Here is a 19,244-nt window from a genome sequence, read left to right on the forward strand (position 1 = left end):
CTATGCAACAGAGCCCAGCTGGTCCTCGTGCTCTGAAGAGTGACAGCCCCTTCCCAAAGACACGATGGTCCCTGGTGGAACCAACTGGGTGGCCAGTGAAGCTGGGTGAGGTGGCACTGGGACCTTCACAAGGAGCTGGTGGGATCTCTCCTACGAGAAAAAATAGGTTAGGTAGTATTGCTGTCCTGTAGGAAACACGCACCGGTCTGGTCTCTGGTATCTGTAGCCCAAGGCAAGGTCCTAAAGTCAGCAGAAGGGAGGGAGGGGTGGTGAAGGATGGTTTTCAATGGTGCTTCAGGTGGAGTTGGTAGGATGCTTCCTTTGGTCCTCCTGGTGATCCAACTGCCTGGTGCTTTTGAGGCTCGAACAAGACTGAACTAGAAAAAAGACCCGGCTGGACTCAGGGTAAAGCAAATTTCCACTGAGCTGGTCTCCTGGATCTGCTGCGCTGGGAACGGGGATGCCAAAGGCAAAGCGAGTTGGACTGTGGGAACCAGGCAGGACCCTCAGCCATGGGACCCAAGGTGGGGGGCTCCTTCAAACCACAGTGATGGTAGCAAGCTGGAGCACGTCCTTGGTGAGAGTTCCCCATGCATCCCCCACTCATGTCCCCCCACCACCCCAGCATCACCCACTCCTGCCCACCCCCATCTCTGCCCCTGCAGCCTCACAGAGCCACACAGAGACGTGCCCAGCAGCCCCGATGCCCCAAGCTGTGTCACTGCAAGGCAGCACCACAGCCATCCTCCTCCCAGAGCACAGGGAGAGAGAGGAGAGAGCTGGGCACAGGCATGCCATGCTAGAGGCAGACCACCCTGCTGAGCCCAGAGACCACTTTCCCATGGGCAAGGGGAGGAGAACAAGAAGGTCTGCCACTGGAACAGGGTGCAAGAACCAGCCCCATGTTGCCCAGAAGGGCTTGGACCAGGAGAGCATTGTGGTGCTGTCCCAGGGGAGTGCAGGGGCCGTGGGTGCTGGACCTGCTGCCCGGGTGAGCAGGGGCTGTCCCAGGCAGAGGGGTGGGCACGTGCCCTGCAGTGAGGCGGTGGAGACATGCTTTCCAGACAGACACATGAGTGGGCTTTTCCTATTTTATTCCAAACTCAAAGGACTCCAGGTTTTGCTCTCCATCTCTCCCCTCCTCCATGTGCTGACCACCTCTCCCTCACTGTCTAACCGAGACCCCCCTTTTCCTGCTGGTGAGGGGCAGCTGAAATGCCCCTCGATGCTGCTGAGCCCTGACCTCTCCTGCTCCCAGGCTGTGGCTTCCCAAAGCTGGGATGGGGATGAGGGTGCATGGGCCTTATGTGGCAGCTCACATGGCCTTTCCCAGCACCATTCCACTGGGCTCCTGAGAGGTGGAACAGCAGACATGGCCCCGCTGAGCCCGCACATCACACCCAGCACGGTTTGTGCATCACATCCCTCAGCCACCCCGTCTGCTGCCAGCCTCACACTGCTCCCAGTGCCTCGTGGCCCAGAAAACACTGTAGCTTTTACAGGAGGGTCCCAACCATCCCACTGGGCCGCCCCATGCCAGCTCTCATGGGATTCAGGTCTCCCTGCTTTGGAGGCTGCTGACATGTCCCTTGGCCAGCTGTGCTCGGTGGTGAGGGTGAGTGTTTGAGGCTCAGTTTCTGTGTGTCCAGCAGAACTGGGTGTCCTTTTTATCTTTCAGCCATTGGTGGAAATAAAAGCGAGCAGGAATCCAGCATGCCACGAGTCTGTTGCTGTCTCTTCCCAACCCTTTGTGCTGTGACAGAGGAGGGATGCCAGCTCGGGGGTCACACTGATGCCCTGGAGCATGGCTGGGGTCGGGAGCGAGGGGTCCTGCTCAGCCCCACTGAAAAGAGTGAGGATGGATGTCTTGATGCAGTAGTGTGCAGTGTCCCCTCCCATGGGGGCATTGTGGGGGGGTGGCCTTTGTCACACAGAGAGGGCTGGCAACCTGATGGCTGCAAACTCACAGCCCCAGGGGCAGCCGGAAAGAGGGTGAGGCAGGGCTTGGGCTGGAGGAGGCCAAAGAACAAGGCCAGCTGCCCAGGGATGTGGCTACCTCCCATTGGCGCCTCCTGGCCTCTAATCTTGTTTTATGGCTGTTCATGGGCTGAATATCCTCCTTGTCCAAGAAGAGCAAACACAGAATGAGGATGTGAGATAGTGCCTGGGACAGCTGGCATCGGTGCCCGGCACTCTCCTGCCTCCATCCCAGTCACGTCCCCCTGGTACTGCAGGGCACCAAACAAGGAGGTGCCCTTAAATCCCTGCCCTAAATGGCCCTTCAAGCTCCAAAATAGACCAAGCATGGCCTGGAAAGAAGTAGGGATGAGTGTGTTGGGGTGGCTGGACAGGGTAGGTGGCTGTGGAAGGATACCTGTTGTAGGACGAAGTCTTTGTGGGTGGGAGGAGATGGGGGAGCAGGAGCAGGAATAGGTGGCATTGCAGATAGAGGGACAGAGCAAAGTGGTTGCACCTCAGCTGCACCCTGGTGACCTGTGCTGCCCATGGCATGGGACCACTGCCTTCCCGCGCCCCTGCAAGGGGACATGGGGCATTAAGAGCTAAAACAGGCCAGGGAATGCAAAGACAATGGAGCTCGTGCTGTATGGGTAAAGGGCTGGGACTGGATGGACCACAAGCCCAAAGAGCTGGGCCAAGCTGGGGAAACCGGGGTCCACTTCTGCGTGAATGCAGCATGGTCTCTGTGACAGGGGCTGGCTTCTCCACATGCATCCTCCTCCCTGGCCAGGCTTTGCTTGTCTTTCATGACGAATTTTGTCATTGCCATGTGGGGACTGGCTGGTGGGGTCCTGCCCTGGAAGGGAACAGGGTGGTGGCAGCCCAGCCCTTGGCACTGCCATCACCTGCATGGTCATCCTCAAGAGGGAAGTTTGATGGGGAACAGAGCCTGGGGGTGGATGAAACCTACATCTCCCAAATTCACCCGCTGCACTGGTGTGCCTGTGGTTGGGTGGGGGGCCAGGCTGGAGAGAAGATGCTCTGCCACCCTCCCAGAGAAGCTGAGGGTGCCGTTGACAGGATGAAATTCCAACTGATACCTTAATCTGGCGCCTGCCTGTTTGCACAGGTAAAAGTCCAGCGAGCCATGAGCCGTGCCCTTGGGTCCCTGCCGCCCGTGTGTGCACAGAGAGCCGGCGCTGTCGGGAAGAGGCAATAAATGCACCCACACACCCATCCACCCCTTCCCCCAACACACACACACGCCCCTTGGCCGGGTGACGAAATGCATCTGCTGTGTCCCAGCTCTTCTGTCCTCCCCTGCCTCCCGCCAGCCGTTGTTTGGGCAGGGATGGGCAAGCCATGTTGGGTCTCCATGTGCCAGGAGCGGGACTGGCCAGCACCTCATCCTTGCTGGCTTTGGGGCCTCTGGTTCAAACCTCAACCACGTGATCTCTTGAGGTTCTCACCCCTGGCAGGTGACAAGCACCCTTTTTTTAGCACCCACAGCAGCTGCCCCTTGCACAGCCCAATACGGAGCATGGTTATCACGAGGACAGCCTGGCCTCATAGCCAGGGCACCCTGGGCACTGTCCCCAACAAGTCCCCGCACAGCATCTTCCCGTTCCTGCCTCCGCGCACCCCACCGGCTCCCTCTGCCTGGCTGCACCCCTCCTCGGAGCGCAGCAGGTGGTGCCAGCCCCGCAGCCCCCGGGATGGCACGCTTCCCGACTGTGACTAACCGCAGCGCCGCTGCCGTTGTTGCTTCCTCGTGTCTTGCGGAGTGGATCTGGGCACGGGCCCATCTCGCTGCCGGACGCCTTCTCTCCGCTTCCTGCGTGGCTGCCGCCGGGACACGAGTGGGCTGTGGGAGCAGGGTGGGCAAGGGTGTTTCCCCAGCCTGCCTGCTGCCCTCTCTTTTCCCACTGGCAGTGCCGGCGCCTGTTGGGCACTGCACTGGGATGGGGATGGGGGCTTGCTTTCCTGCAGCTCTCCCACTCTGCTGTGTACCGTGCTTCAGCCCATGGGAAGAGAAAGGTTTCCTTGCTGTCCCAGCAGTGGTGCAGGGGTGGGAGAAGGCAAAGCTTGCTAGAAAAGGCTTGCAAGCCCTGTGTGTGCTCCATATGGCCAGACCCTCAGGGACCAGGGCACAGGGATAGCTGTGCAATGCCTCCCTCCTCCTCCTCCTGAGCTCTCCTGGGGTTTCTGGGGTCCCTGCGGTTTCTGGGGTCCCTGGGCTGCACTGTTCCTCACAGGAACACTCCTTGGCTCTGCCTGCCTCTGGTAGGTGCTGTTTCATGAAGCGGGTCTCTTGCCGGTGCCAAAGTGATCCCAGGCTTGAGCCAGCTCTGCAGTGAGGTTCTGGAGAACCAGCATGGAGAGCTGATGGTGCTGCCAGAGCAGCACCAGCCAAACCAGAAAGGGGAGCTCCAGACGCAGAGCATCCCACTGGCAGTGGTATCAACACAGACACTCCAAGGTAACATCAGCCCCTTGGTGTCTCTGCTGGTAAATACAACCCTGGAGACAAGACAATGGGGGCTTGGAGCCCTCTCTGCAAAGGCTGGGTGGTTTCTGCAGGGCCCAGTCTGTGATGGCAACATGGGGCTGGGGCAGCTCTAACAATCTGGCACCAGCCTCTCCTCTCCTAAGCCATGACAGCGGCTGTGGAACACTTCTCTTTGGGTGGATCCCAAGGAAAAAGCCAAAGGGGTGATTCAGATCATGCAGACACAAAAGGCAAACAAAGCTTCCCTGCCCACAGCAGGAAGGGTGAGGCTGGGACAGTGTGGCCCCTGGCATTCCCTGCCATCCCTGCAGAGGGAGAAGTGATGGGTAAAACCTGGATGGGTGACTTCCCAATGACTTTTATTTGAGGAAGCTGTGAGTGTGTGAAAAAAGATGTTTGTTGGGTTATATAGTCTGCTCCTTCCTCCTTTCCTGCTGGGAAATCCGGGTAAATGTTAGCTCTGAAAGACCCACTGTGCAAACACTGAGCTGCTTCATGGTGATGGGTTTGCAGGAACGTGTCTTTATACTCAGGATCTGCTTCCTTCTGGGGAAAACTTTCTGAAGTTCTTGGAGGCTGTAGGACTGCCCTTAGATGTATGGGAGATTTGCTCTTGTATTGAGCAGGATGAGTCCTCTTTGTCCCAGCCCTGTCATTGTCCTCCACATCCCCAGTGCTGCCTGCTCAGCCTTAGAGCTGAGTAAAGCAGCTGGGGACAGGTGTGGAGTGGGCTGGCGCACCGTGGGGAAAAGGAGCACACACACCCTGATGGATTGGGTGAGTCCAGGGAGAAAGTAGTGGACAAGAGGATATTATCAAGGGAAAGAGGCATCGTTGCAGGTCCTCAGGCAGACAGCATCTTCCCTGCTACCACACTGGCCTATGAAAGCAGGAGAAGTCACAGATCAGCTCTCTGCCACCTCACTGGGGATTTGACTGAGCATGATGAGGAAAAGCCCGTGTCTCCCTGGGTTTTGGGGCTGTAGGATCCTGCTGAGTCTGAACCCTGGAGATGTGCCCTGTGCTGCAGCACTGGACTCGTGATATCTTGGACTCTCTGCTCACCCCAGATGACTGAGGGATGCACTGGTCATATCCAAAGGGTCTGATGTCTGCTGAGCATCCCCCACCCCTGGGATGGGGACTGGGGTGGGCAGCACTGGCAGAAGTCACTTCTGACCTGCTCAGGCTCCAACCATGTCCTGCCAACACAAGCTCAGAGCTGGACAGAAAGATGTGGGAAGACTCTGACATCTACTCTTGCACTGCTGCCACCACTGCTTGGGGCAGACAGGACCCCTGGGGTGCCCAGTGGCAGGGTGCCTGCAAAGCCAGTTCCATCCCTAGGAGACCTGACGCATTCATGGCATGAGTAAGGCAGCAGCCCTTCCTCCCTGCTGCCCCGGGTGGGGGGCTGAGGTCCTGGATCCCCCTCCTCAATAGGGGTGCGTTTGGCAGACAGCCCTTCTCCAGCCTGCCCAGCACCGTCCCCTCCTCCCTCCCTGCTCAGCACACAACCATCCTCAACTCCAGGCAAACCTTTCCTCCAGCCCTGCTCCCCCCGTCCCCCCCCCGCCTCCCCCCGCCCTGCCAGCCCAGTGGGCAGGGAAACAGCACCCCTCCTCGCCTGCTATCGCTTCTCCCGCTCCCCCCCTCTCCCTCCCTCCTTCCCTCCCATCTCCGGAGAAAGCCAGAGGAAAAAGTGTCAGAGCGGGGAGCGCATAGCAACAGGATTCTGGGATGAAGAAGATTCGGCAGCAGAATCTCCGGGAGGTGAGAGCCGGGAAGTGGGGGGGGGGGGGGGGGGGGGGGCTGCCCCCATTCCTCCCTCCTCCCCCCCGCCCAGGGCTGGGAGCTGGGGAGTAAGGACAAGGTGCCCATCGCCCCGCGATCCCCTGCCCGCAGAGCCTCCGTCTGCAGCCGGTGACTCTCCCTGGCAGGGAACGCAAGGGGGGTAGTGTGCGTGTGCGGGGCCGGAGCGGGGTGGTGGGGAGAGGGATGGGGGGGGCATTTCATAATGACTGCTCCCTCCTCCCTGCAATTAGCAGGCCAGAGCTGCCCGCTGCCTGCTCCGGCTGGCTGGATGCTCTCTCCCGTGTCCCTTCCCTGCGAGCAGGTGCTGCCGGCAGTGATTCATGTTGTGTCTGGCTGGGTGGCCGTGGGTGGGCACTCGGGGGCAGAGCTGGCTCTCCTCCCCAGAGTGGCTCCCCGGGGATGCCGCTCTTGCCAGCCCCAGGGGCTGCCTGGTCTTGGGGGGCAGGTGGTGGTGAGGGGTGTGTCCCCCCCCCCCCCCACCGGGGCCAGGATGAGCACAGGGAGCTGGGCAGTGGCTTTCCACCTGCAGCTGGGGTTGCCTCCTCCTCCTCCTCCAGAGGATTTAAAGGAGTCTGGGTAGTTCTGACCTCCCCTGGTGTCCTTTGGCAGCTGGCAGAGTCAGAATTCCCTTATAGATCCTGCTGGGAACCCTTTTCAAACTCAGCTTTCAGGGTCTTCTGTCCTCAGCGCCACTTTGCTTTGAAGGGGCTCTCTGGGTCACCGTCCCCCCATGTGTTGGTGACTGAGCCCCTTCTCATTCTGTCCCACATGACGACATGGTGGTGCAGAGTGGCAGAGGCTGGTGGCATCAGGTCCCTCATGGGGACACTCTGCTAGTGCTGGGTCAGCCCGGAGCATGCTGGGCAGTGACCCGATGCTGTGACCCCCTTGGGCTCTTCCCTCTGCCAAACTGTGCCTGATAACCACAGGGCAGGGCAGCTCCAGCCTGCACCAGCCTTCTGATGAATGAAAACCCAGGAGAGTTTCATCCCTGCCAGGAAATGCCTAGGATATTGGGGTAACATCAGATGGCCCAGGCAGCCTCCGGGCTGCCTACCTTTCTCCTCTGTTGTTTGGAGGCATCCTCTGGCTCTTCCCTCCCCTCCTCTTCCCTACAAATTGCTTTTTCGGATGACTTTGTGACTGCACAATCCATTAAAAGTTGTCTTTACCCCTTCCAAAGGCTTTCTGAGATACTTGAAAGAATTCCTCTGCTGCTGGTGATCCTGTTTAACATTTCTGCAAGAATCCACTTAGTCCCACAGTGATCAGCTGGAATGAAAAGCAGATGTCTCTGGAGTTATTTCCCCCATTCCTGGTGCTGCTTGGGGCCCTGCTGTCCTTTGTTACCCAAAAATGCTCTTGCTGAGAACCTGGTGCTCGCAGCCACCCGGAACTCTGGGGACACCATGTCCATTGCTGGCATCGGGCTCACCCAGAGCTGGTGCTGGCCAGCAGAGGAGTTTGTGAAGCCCAGGCTGCAGTGCTGCCCCAGGACCCTGACAGCATCCTCTTCCTCTCGTTAAGATCTGCTTCCTCTGGGTGAGCCAGGAGCTTTCAGCCCTCTCATCAGATGGGTGTCAGACACATGGAAATTCCTCCCTCAGAGAGCAGAGCTTTTCCAAGCTCTAAGGATTTCAGGTCAGGGTTTGCATAATAGCATTCCCAGAAAAGCTGAGGGGATGGTTTTTATGTGTTTGCTTGTTTGATTGGGGGGGTGCCATTTGGTAGGAACAGGCTAAAGCCCACAGAGCACCATGGTGGGAGCCAGGATTTGGGCTGCCCTTCCCCATAGCTGCCCTCCACAAACTGCCTCACACCCTCCCTGCTCCCTCCTCAGGGATTTTGCATGGAAGGCCGTAAGCTTTTGCATACTCCTTATGCTCTGGACATCACTGTAATGAGTTTGCTTCAGACTCAGCAACCTCCAGCCCCCCAAACTCCCTGTGCTGGCTCCAGCATCGTTTGCTCCCTCTCCTGGCATGTGAACGCAGCCCTGCAAGGGACTCCACACCATAGAGATGCTTCATTCACTCCCCTTTCTAAGAGACATCACACTGGAATTAATTCTTATGCTGGTTTGGGTTTTTTTCCTTGCAGAGATTAACAAGCAACTCAAACTAATCCGAAGTGACTCACACTTTACAGACGCTCTGTGCTCGCACTCGGCGCGGAAAAACCTGGCGTCGGGTGGCATTTCTCCCAACCAAAGGCTGTGGTCTGCACACCAACCACTGACAAAACAATCCCACAGTGCCACTTTGAAGGGAGACAGAATATGATGAAAAAGTAACTTTAATCTGGCTGCTTTCTCACAGATAGAGCTGAGTTTTGAGCTGGTTTAAGTAAATTGGGTTAGAGACAATCATTAGCGTCGGGCAATTTCCTTATGGAAGCCAGCTCTTATCTTGGCAGAGACTAAAGTGCTTTTTCTTCCTGGTGACCTTTGCTTCGCTGACTTCTTTGGGGAGCATCTTCTGGTGAATAATGGAAAGTGATGCCGTGCTCAAGGAGGACGTTGTTGCCAAGGGAGCTGTTAGTCCCCGGCTGTTTATAACCGCGAGACGGGAGCCCGGTTTGAAAGGAGGCAGTTGCTGGTGGAAAGCACTAGAGCAGTATTGTAGGACTCAGGCACTTCAGCTCTTGCTGAAAGAGAAAATTCCTGTTATGACAAAGGCTGAAAAGGGAGCATTAATCCTAAAAAAAGGGCTGGGATCGAGCCGGCGTGTGAGGTTTCCAGGAGCCTGCAGCAGAGAGGTGTTCATCTCTCTGCTATTTGGGACAAAGAGGGCTGGAATCATTAAATTCTGTATTTTATAGTTCATTTTAAGGCTGGGTTTTCTGTGATGTCCAGGGAAAGGCTATGATTTGGGGCTTTGTGGGGTGTCACAGTCATAGAACAGCCTCTGTGTCGGTTTTGTAGCAGCATCCCTGGCCCCTGCCTGCTAACCTGCCTGATGGGGACCACATTGTCACCATCCTTGGGGTCTATCTGACCCCTGAGCAGTCCCTGCTTTCTGTCCTAGGGTCTCAAATTCAAACCACAGAGCTCTAGCTAAAGAAGTTAATAAGAGGAGCAGTCATCACCAAGACAGGGGTAACAAGCTACATCCCATGGCCTCTGAAAAAGGTGACAGAGGTGGGGATCAGGTCACGTAGAGTTTGGAAAAGCTCCTGCCATACCCTTCGTTTTTTGCTGCTTCTGGATTGATTTCCATGCTCCATCTGATGAGGGGGCACCTGCATTTCATCAGGTCATGTAGCTCTGCTGGTGCCTCTTGCAGCTGTTTAGGATTCAAGCAGAGGAGCAGGAATTCAGCAGGAGCATTTAATAGCCACCCAGCATCCCTGCTTTCTGTTATTCCATGTTATAAACCTGGAAAGCAAGAGCTCCCCAGGCAGCCTGATGGACTGTGAAGCCTGTTTTTGGAGAACACCTGTCTCCACCTTGCAAGGACCTTTGTGAATACAGGTTTTTAGCAGCTGAATCCTCGGGGAGGGTGTTGCAGAGCAGTCTGACCATCACCTGTGAACACAGGTTGCCGAGGGTCACGCCTGCTGTGCCCGCTGGGTTAATTAGCCGGCGTGGCCATGGTTTGGAGATGCTGCTAAGCTGGAGAGCTGTGTTAAGCAGCTGCAGGAGGGCTGCCAGGGAGCAATGGCTTCATAGCAGAAGTGATATATTTGGGTCACAATTTGATTTCCAGCCTGTGTTTCTGAAGCTTTTCCTCCCAGCCCTTACCCTGTGATGGTGGCATCCAGTGGGAACAGGCTTTTCATGGTGGCTTCTCGTGCCATCCTCTCAGGCTGTGCAGTTCTGGTTGGCTTTGGGGAGAGTTTTGGGAAGAGTCCTGTCCCTTGAGTGGTGCACGCTGGATGGGGATGAGTGTGCCCAGGCGTTTGGTGCCTCGGGGCTGCGGGCGGCAGGCGTGGGGCGGCTGGGGAGTGGGGTGTGCCCTGTGTAGGGTGGGAGCATGTGGCCATCACTATCAGCAACACGGCTCCTTGTCTCCATGGGAACCGGCTGCAGGAGCATCCTGCCGTCTGGCCAGAGAGGATGACGAGGAGGAGGAAGAGAAGGAGGAAGAGAGGAGGTGTTTGCCACCCTCCTCGAGGCTGCAGCAGGGCAGTTCTGGGTGCTGATGTCCCAGGGGATGAAGGTCTGCTGTGGGCTATGAGCACACATTTGCAGTGGTGCTGGGGAGCCCACACATCCTTCTGGCTGGTCCCTCCAAATCCAGGACCCTCTCAGCCACAGCCCATGGGCCCATGCCCTATGATTGCACAAACTCAGGGACATGGAGATGGGTGCTTTTATCTTTTGAGAGTCCAGGAAGAAAGGGGAGTGTCTCAAATGGGCTACTTCTGCCCTGGTGCCCTGTCAGCAGGGACCCCAGGCATCCTTCTGTCTCTGTGCCTCAACACCAGCCAAACCCGATGTACCCCCATGCAGTGGCACAGGGGCAGGATCCTCATCCCACCCCTTTTTGCTCCCCCACCTTACTGAGGGGATACATGCAATGGGATCTCACCTGGCAGCTGCTTTCTGAGCTGTTCATCTTTGGTGGCTGCTGGTGGGATGGGAGCTGTCAGGAACACACACCCAACTCTCACAGGATCAAGAGGCTGGGGAAGTTCAGACAGACCAAAAATCTCATTGCAGACCTGATACACACACACACACACACACACACACACACAAATGCCAAGGGTCCATCACCCCAACTGAAAGGTATTACAGGACTCACACCTCCCTCTTATAGAGCTGAGGCCGCTGGGGAGGAAGGGAATGGGTTAATCCCCTGCTGCTGAAGAGCTTCCTGTGTCTCTCATTAGATTAGGAAAGCTGGAAGAAGCTGGGTCAGCTGGGGCAAGGAGGAGCTCGAGGAGTCACTAAATCCCCACAGTGCAGGCTTTTGGCAGCTGGGGAAGTGTGAAAAGCACGTGGAGCATTTAATGGCAGCAGCAGAGTGCTGGAAGGGCAGGGACATGCTGGGCTGGTGTGTCACACTCCCTGGCATGTCAGCACTGGTTCTTCCCCTGCTGTCCTCACACCCACGTTCTGCAGGAGATCAGGAAGGTTTATTGTGACCCCTTGAAAGGATTTCTTGGGAAACTGGGGTTGTGAGATGGGTCCTGGCAACCCTGGTCCTCCCAAGGTGAACTGGGACCTTCCTGGCTTTCTGGGGAAGCTTTGGCCATGTGGGATTACACTCATCCTCTTTCCTTGCTCAGCAGCAGAGCGGGACATCAACTGGGGTGATGCACAGAGAGCTGCTGGGATAGGGTGTCCCCAAGGGACAAGTGTCAACGCTGCGACTCAGGGTCACAGATTCACACCCAAGCCCTTGGTGCTTCTTCACTCTCCTTGCTCTTCATCCCCTGTTTGTCTTTTCCTTCCTCAACCCCTGGCTGCCCTCTCCCATCCCCTGATCTCTCACTCAGCCGGTGACACCAGAGCTCCTGGTGAGCCCCAGCAGCCAGGATGGGGACCTGGGCTCCGAGTGCCCAGAAGACAGAGGGAACTGGACGGGGCGGCTGGATTTCCTCCTCTCCTGCATCGGATACTGCGTGGGCCTTGGAAATGTCTGGAGGTTCCCCTACAGGGCTTACACCAATGGAGGAGGTACTGGGGCATCCTTTGGAGTGGCCACACCTGCATCTCCCCGGGCTGGGCTGGTGGGATGTGTCTCTGAAGAGACATTCCTTCCCCTTCTTGGGGCTGGGAAGAAGCATTCGTGGTTGTGGGGTGAAGCCTCCTTCTGCTCCCCGTGCTTGCTGTAGGGCATTAACCACCTGTATCCATGTGTGGAAGGGACTCACCATCCCATCTCTGTACTCATGGCCTTGGTGTCCCGCCCAGCTTCATGCTGGCCTGGATACTCCCTGAGAATCCACCTTGGTTTCCAATAGCTTCTTGGCCTGGTGTACTCCAGGACTCAGGAAATGCTTCCCAGGTATTGAAGGAGGGGAGAGAGACTTTTGCAGTGCAAGAGACTGCTGTGATGATGCTAAATACCCAGTTTGTTTGTCTACTCCCAGAATAATGGCTTGTCACATGCAACAATAACTGGGGAGTTTCATGGTGTTTGTGAAAGATTCAAGGAGAAAAGAGAGTCAGGGGTGGAGGGGGAAGCCTGGCACTGGGTGAATCAAAGCCCCTTCCTCATGTGCTACCAGTGAGCTGCTGCCCCTTGTTGTCTTCCAAATTCTCATGTAGATCCTCAGGGCCACAGATCTTGAAGGAGCTTTACTCCTTGTCATGGGTGGGCTTCAGGTGTTTGCCCTGTTTTCTTTTTAGGGTGCTTTTTTTTTGTTCTTGCTTCTTGCAGGAGCTTTCCTGGTTCCTTACTTCATCATGCTGGCCATCTGTGGGATCCCCATCTTCTTCATGGAGCTGTCACTCGGCCAGTTCTCCAGCCTGGGACCGCTCGCTGTCTGGAAGATAAGCCCTCTCTTTAAAGGTGCGTGAGCGAAATCCAGAGCCTCTGTGAGGCCTTTGGATCAGCTGCTTGATGAGGACATGGACCAGCAGCAGCATCCCATAATCCTCAAAGCTCTTGTCAAAATCAAAGGTTAAATCCCAGGGAAAGGTGGAGCAGGCTGGGTTTCTGGGTTAGCTGTTTTCATGCCTGCAATATATGTATGAGATCTACCAGTCTTTGAGGCTCTAGATGTCGTGACCAGCTCCAGAAATTGTATGGGAATTATTAAGCCAGCTAGGGTACAGAAGAGAGGATCAAAGCTAAGCACTGACTGTTAGAGACAATGGTAAGAATAAAGTGTCCAGGAAATGGTCAAATCAGACCCTTTTACTCTCAACACAAAGTTGGAGTGAAATCCTCTGTGTGATGCAATGTCTCATCAGCTCAGAGTAGGCATGTCTGGAGGGTGTAATGGCAGTAAGGGGGTCTCCCATCAGGTGAAACCCTGACTGGTTAAACCTTTGGCTGCTGAGATCCAGTGTCTGACCCTGGTTTTGGATGTGCTGTCCTCCGGAGAGATGGCTTACTCCTTCTTTACCCTCTCCTTTCTCCAGGCGTTGGCATGGGCACAATCCTCATCGTCTCGCTGGTGGCCATTTACTACAATATGATCATTGCTTACGTTCTCTTCTACCTCTTTGCATCCCTCACAAGCGACTTGCCCTGGCAGCATTGTGGCAACTGGTGGAACACCGACCTGTGCCTGGACCACCACGTCATCAAAACGGGGAACACCACCTTCCCTGTCAACATCTCCAACACCGTCAGCCCCAGCGAGGAGTACTGGAGGTAAAGGGGTCAGCCCAACCTGGCCATGGGGACATGGTTGGCATCCAGCTGGGGAGAGCATGGGGATGGAATGAAGGGTGAAGGGTCTGTGCTGCACGTCTCATGGCATGGTGGACACTCATGGCTGGCCTTGTGGGTGCAGAGATGGTGTCTCCTGGTCAGCTGTGGGCGATATCTCAGTTCAGCTGTTGGGATCATGTCCCTGGGTGTGGGAGGTGTCATGGTCTAGCACTGGAGATATGTTGGACCAAAAGGCATCCTGTGCCTGGACCAGCTGGTCATTTGCTCTCCAAGCCATCAGGCATCCTCTCTGGACTGTGTAATGCATGGTGGAGAAGTCACACCAACTGCTCCCCTTTCCTCTGGCAAATAGCTCCAGCACCTTATTGGTCTCTGGTTGCTGTGATTTTTGACAGAGGCACTGCTGGGTTCAGAGGGGGCCTCTGGAAGAAGGCTGGGGGTGCCCATGGCTGCTCGCTAGCACTTCTCCTTTCACCCTAGCCGGTACGTCCTGCACATCCAAGGGAGCTCTGGGATCGGGGACCCTGGGACGATCCGCTGGAACCTGTGTCTGTGCCTGCTCCTTGCTTGGACCATCGTCTATCTGTGCATCCTAAAGGGAGTCAAGTCCTCTGGCAAGGTAAAGTGGGGGGGTCTGCAGCGATTCCCACCAGTGCCTGCAATTCCCTGCACATCTGGGAAGTAGGATCCATGAACATCAGCTGGACACAGACCACTTTGGGGATGGCTTGCACACCCAGACACCATCGGGGCTGACCCCACCGGCCCTGCTGCATCCCAGTGATCCCAGATCTGCAGTGTCCCTTCCCAGGGACAGGGCTGGGGGCAGAACAGGCATGTGTGCTCTTGCTGCCAGCTCTCCCAGCTGGCTCTGCTCTCCCACAGGTCGTGTACTTCACTGCCACCTTCCCTTACCTCATCCTGGTGATGCTGCTTATTCGTGGCGTGACCCTGGAGGGGGCCTGGAAGGGGATCCGGTTTTACCTCACACCCCAGTTTGATCACTTGCTGTCTTCCAAGGTGAGCAGGGTTTAGTGCAACTAAAATTAAACCTTCTCCTGTCACCTCCAGCACGCACCAGAGATGGTTCCCTTCCCTGGGTGCCTTTTCTGGCCACCCCTTGACCCAAAGTCCTCTCTCTTGGTTGCTCTTAGACCAAAACTGTTTTGCCTTTCAGCAATCCCTCTTTGCTCCACACCTCATCTACACTGCCCTTCCCATCAGGCCCAGCTCTGCACTTGCATTTCTGCCTCTCTGTGCAGGGGATGTTCTCACCACCTTCCCTGGGCATCAGGGTTGTGGGCAGGAGTAGCCCAGCCCCTGTGATGGCCTGGGGGGTGGTGATGGGTGCCCATGGTGGATTTGGCTGTTCTGCTTTTCTGGAGCACTCTCAGCATGCAGAGCAGGGACTTTCCTTGGGGCAGCAGCGTAGGTAGCAGAGACCACCCCGTTTTACAGTGGTGTTTAGTGGCACACTGGGCTGGCTCTAAACCAATTTTGTCAGCTGACCCACTGCGAGCAGAGAGCACATCAGCAAGGAGAGGCAATGGCCTCATGGGCCAAGAGGGCTGGGAAAGATGTCCTGGGAGCTCTGGGGAAGCATATTGCCATCTTCCTCTTCCTTGGGAGGAGGTTTCCAAACCCCTGCTCTTCTCAGACCTGTTTCCTTCCCCCAGGTGTGGATTGAGGCAGCCCTGCAAATTTTCTACTCCCTTGGAGTAGGCTTTGGGGGTCTCCTCACCTTCGCCTCATACAACACCTTCCATCAGAATATCTACAGGTGAGAGCCAGTTGCTGTCTCACAGAAAATCATGGGTCAAGGTGAGCCATGAAACCCTCAGCTGGTGGGCTCAAAACTAGCAGAAGCACCAGCACACAGTCACCCAGCACTGCTCCTCTCCTTAAGGTGCAGCAACTGACTCAAGAGGTTTGGGCTGTAGATGCTGGAGTCTGAGGATGTTTGAGGCCAGAGTTACGTGTGTCTGTCCTGTCCCCAGCATCTGCTGCAGGTCCCCAGCAGAGAGTGGAGCCTGGGTGTTGGGCTGATCCCCAGAAAGTACATACCAAAAGGGGCCCCGGAGGAGAATTGCACTGGGTCACCTTCCTGTGTCACCCAGGGCTGGCAAAGCCACTACACGCTGCTGTGGGTGCTGAGGAGTGGACATGTTCGGAGCATCTTCTTTCTCCTCTATAGGGACACCTTCATAGTGACCTTGGGCAATGCCATCACCAGCATCCTGGCAGGGTTTGCCATCTTCTCTGTTTTGGGATACATGTCCCAGGAGCTTGGGGTCCCTGTTAACCAGGTGGCAAAAGCAGGTGAGGCCAAACGAAGAGTCTTTCTCCTTCCCCCTCTGCTTGGGTGCTCTGAGGAGCAGCCCTTCCAGACAGGAGGCATCTGAGGGTGTCAGTGTGAGGGGTGAAGGTGTTAGCTCAGCTGGACCGGGGGCAGGATGAGGGAAGACCAATTCCTGCTGTGCAAACGTTGAGCAACACCAACTGATGTCTAATAAGGATCTGAGCCAGGAGCAGGCTGGTTCTCCTGCACCTCTCCACCCTCTGCTGCAGGATCCCTCCAGCACATCTTGCAACAGCCCTGGCAGGTCCCCACCATGGTCTGGGTCTTTTGGGCTCTCCTATCTTCCATCAACCCCCTTTTCACCCAGCTGTCCTTTTCCTCCCCTAGGTCCTGGCCTGGCTTTTGTGGTGTACCCCCAGGCCATGACTATGCTCCCCCTTTCTCCGTTCTGGTCTTTCCTGTTCTTCTTCATGCTGTTAACTTTGGGCCTGGACAGCCAGGTAAGGACAGAGCCCAGTGAGCCAGCCATGGTGCCCAGGCAGCCCAGGGGCTCAGGGGAACCTCTTCTCCTCTGCCCACAGTTTGCCTTTATGGAGACCATCGTTACAGCAGTGACAGATGAATTTCCCTACTACCTGCGGCCAAAGAAAGCTTCCTTCTCAGCTGTCATCTGCATCACCCTCTTCCTGATGGGGCTTATCCTCACAACAGAGGTAATGGTGTGGGGCTGGATGTGTGGTGGGGACTGACTAAGGCCTCATTTTAGGGAGTGATTAGGGAAGGGGCCAAGTTTCCTAGTGCCTGCAAAGGGCTCAGGTCCCCAAGAGTGGACTTTTACTGGACCGGGCATGATGGACACTGTGCTTTGGCTCCACAGGGTGGGATGTACTGGCTGGTCCTACTGGATGACTACAGTGCTGGCTTTGGCCTCATGGTGGTGGTGATCACTACCTGCCTCGTGGTGACACGTGTCTATGGTAAGGGGGTCTGTCCCCACAGGGGTGTGGGGGAAGAGTGTGTCCTGTCTGTATGCAGGGAGGGATTTAGAGGGAGCAGGAGCCAGCAGCCTCACAATAGAGCATGAAAAACCTCTGCTCCAACCTTTTGTTTCTTCTTGGCCATCACTGGATTCACCTCTCCAGAGATACTTGGGGTGCTGAGCCTGGTCCCTCAGACAGCACCAGCTGGGACTCCCTTCCTGCATCTCCCAGCTGGGACAGGGGACACTTCTTTGCTGTAGAGGATGAAAAACACCACTTTTGGTCAGTGCAGGGCAACCTGGTACAGGGACCTGACTCTGCTCAGGGGGAAACTGTTTCTGAGACCCTCTTCCTCTTCCAGGCCTGAAGAGGTTCTGCAGAGATATCCACATGATGCTGGGCTTCAAACCAGGGCCCTACTTCAGAGCCTGCTGGATGGTCCTGTCCCCGGCAACAATGCTGGTAATTGCTCAGCTTGAGGTGCAGGAGAGCTGCGGTGGTACAAGCATCCCTGGATGACCTCCCCTTGTGAGAAGTCACTCTGCTGGCATTTTGTGCCCCAGGGACCATTCTGGGTCTGCTGGGAGGTCTCCAGGTCTTTTTTTGAGCACGAGACCTTCAGAGGGCTCTGTGCTGACCTCTCTCTCCTCCCATCCCACAGGCTCTGCTGGTGTACAACATCGTCAAGTACCAGCCCTCTGAGTACGGCAGCTACCGCTTCCCGGTCTGGGCTGAGGTCTTGGGCATCCTCATGGGAGTCCTCTCCTGCCTGATGATTCCCATAGGCATGGTGGTGGCTGTGCTCCAAGAAGAAGGGACACTGTGGGAGGTAGGATGTGCTGTGGCCTGACATTGCTGGGGAACAGCCCAGAAATTGACAGGGGTGACCACGAGCCCCTGACGAGCCTGTATCCTCCCACAATTTCTGCATCCTCTTCTCCTGGAGGTCTGTGTCCCTGCCCCTCCTTGCTGCCCATGGGGTATGAGAGATGGCACGTGACATTTCCAGTAGTGTCCCCTCCTGGGGGCTGATGACACTGCTCCCCAAGGAAAAGCTCCATGTGCATCTCCCTTCCCAAACAAGCCTGCCACAGCAGGACCTTCCAGGAGATACATCATCCCTAGTGTGGGGTGGGCATGGGCACGTGGGGCTTTGCAGGGACAGAGCAAGAAGGGAGGCTGCCAGTCTGTGCAGGCAGCACAGGTGGGAACCCTCAGCTGGAAGGCTTCATCCAGGAGCAGGTGATGGAGCTGCCAGCTGCTCCCAGCCTTCTCAGCCCTGGCTGGGCTTTGCTGCTCTCCCCAGGCTGTTAAAAGCAGAGGCAGCAGAGCCTGCTGCCCTCCCCAGGCAGCAACTCGCCAGCTAGAGCACTTACGGGCTGCAGCCCAGCTTGACACACCCATGGCATGGTGGCATGGCCAGGAACCACCTTGGCTGAGGCTGACCCCTTGCCTGGGTCTAACCCCCCAGCACAGGGCTGCAGCCCTACGAGAGCCCCTAGCCCCTGCAAGCCCTCATCACCAGCACCTACAGACCATAATACCCCCCCAGCCCACAGCACAGCACTTACACAGAGCTGCCTTCCCAAAAAAGCTCCGGGACAAGCTTCTGGCCTTTACCCCATCCTCATCAGGGGTTCTTCCAGCCCCTCAGGGAGAGCTGGGGGAGCTGCTGAGCGGGGGGGGGGTGCCAGCCGGGGGAGCAGAGGGGGTGGTGGGGCAGGGTGCCCTCTGTGCTCCCCCCGCCTGTCTCCCCTCAGCGAGTGCAGCAGGCCAGCCGGCCCGCCATGGACTGGGGCCCGTCGCTGGAGGAGAACCGGACGGGCATGTACGTGGCGAGCCTGGCGGGCAGCCAGTCCCCCAAGCCGCTGATGGTCCACATGCGCAAGTACGGGGGCATCACCAGCTACGAGAACACGGCCATCGAGGTGGACCGGGAGATAGAAGAGGAGGAGGAGGAGGAGTCCATGATGTGAGGGGACCCAGCGGCCTGGCGGGCTGGGAGGGGGCTCACCCCCCCCCCCGCCCCCAATTTGCACAGGTTGCACTGCAGCACTTCAGGATGGCTCAAGGGGCCGGGGGGTGGGGGGAATGTCTTTTGGGGAGCAGGCAGGAGAGGTCAGCCCTGCTGGCCTCCTCACCGCTGCCCCGGCCCTGCCAGGACAGAGCTGCTGGCTGTCCCAGTGCCCCCGAGGTGTTTGTGTTCAGTGTGGCAAGCTGTGTGACGAGTCCGTGCGTTCGTGTGACGGTGTCTGGTGCTAGTGTCCAGGCTGCCCCACTCCCAACCCCAGATCCAGCCTCGCCCTCCCCTCACTGGGATGCTCGGGCTGCAGGGATGCTCGGGCTACAGGAGGTGGGGAGGAGGAGGTCCTCTGTGTTGGTCTGTT

At 56.8% G+C, this 19,244-nt stretch overlaps 1 protein-coding gene across 1 annotated transcript; it reads left to right on the forward strand.

The window, feature by feature from the left end:
* Positions 1–11,734: 11,734 nt before the first annotated feature.
* SLC6A7 (solute carrier family 6 member 7) lies at positions 11,735–18,833 on the forward strand (the record flags this gene model as incomplete). Its single annotated transcript, XM_084268773.1, has 13 exons — positions 11,735–11,909; positions 12,616–12,747; positions 13,323–13,557; positions 14,059–14,197; positions 14,464–14,598; positions 15,255–15,358; positions 15,773–15,897; positions 16,265–16,377; positions 16,459–16,590; positions 16,755–16,854; positions 17,219–17,319; positions 17,519–17,686; positions 18,618–18,833. Exons 2-13 carry the CDS (start codon positions 12,642–12,644, stop codon positions 18,831–18,833), a joined length of 1,674 nt encoding a protein of 557 aa, XP_084124899.1. The 5' UTR covers positions 11,735–11,909; positions 12,616–12,641.
* Positions 18,834–19,244: the final 411 nt, after the last annotated feature.

The sequence above is a fragment of the Gallinula chloropus genome (genome assembly GCF_964237585.1).
Source record: "Gallinula chloropus genome assembly, chromosome: 10".
NCBI lineage: Eukaryota > Metazoa > Chordata > Aves > Gruiformes > Rallidae > Gallinula > Gallinula chloropus.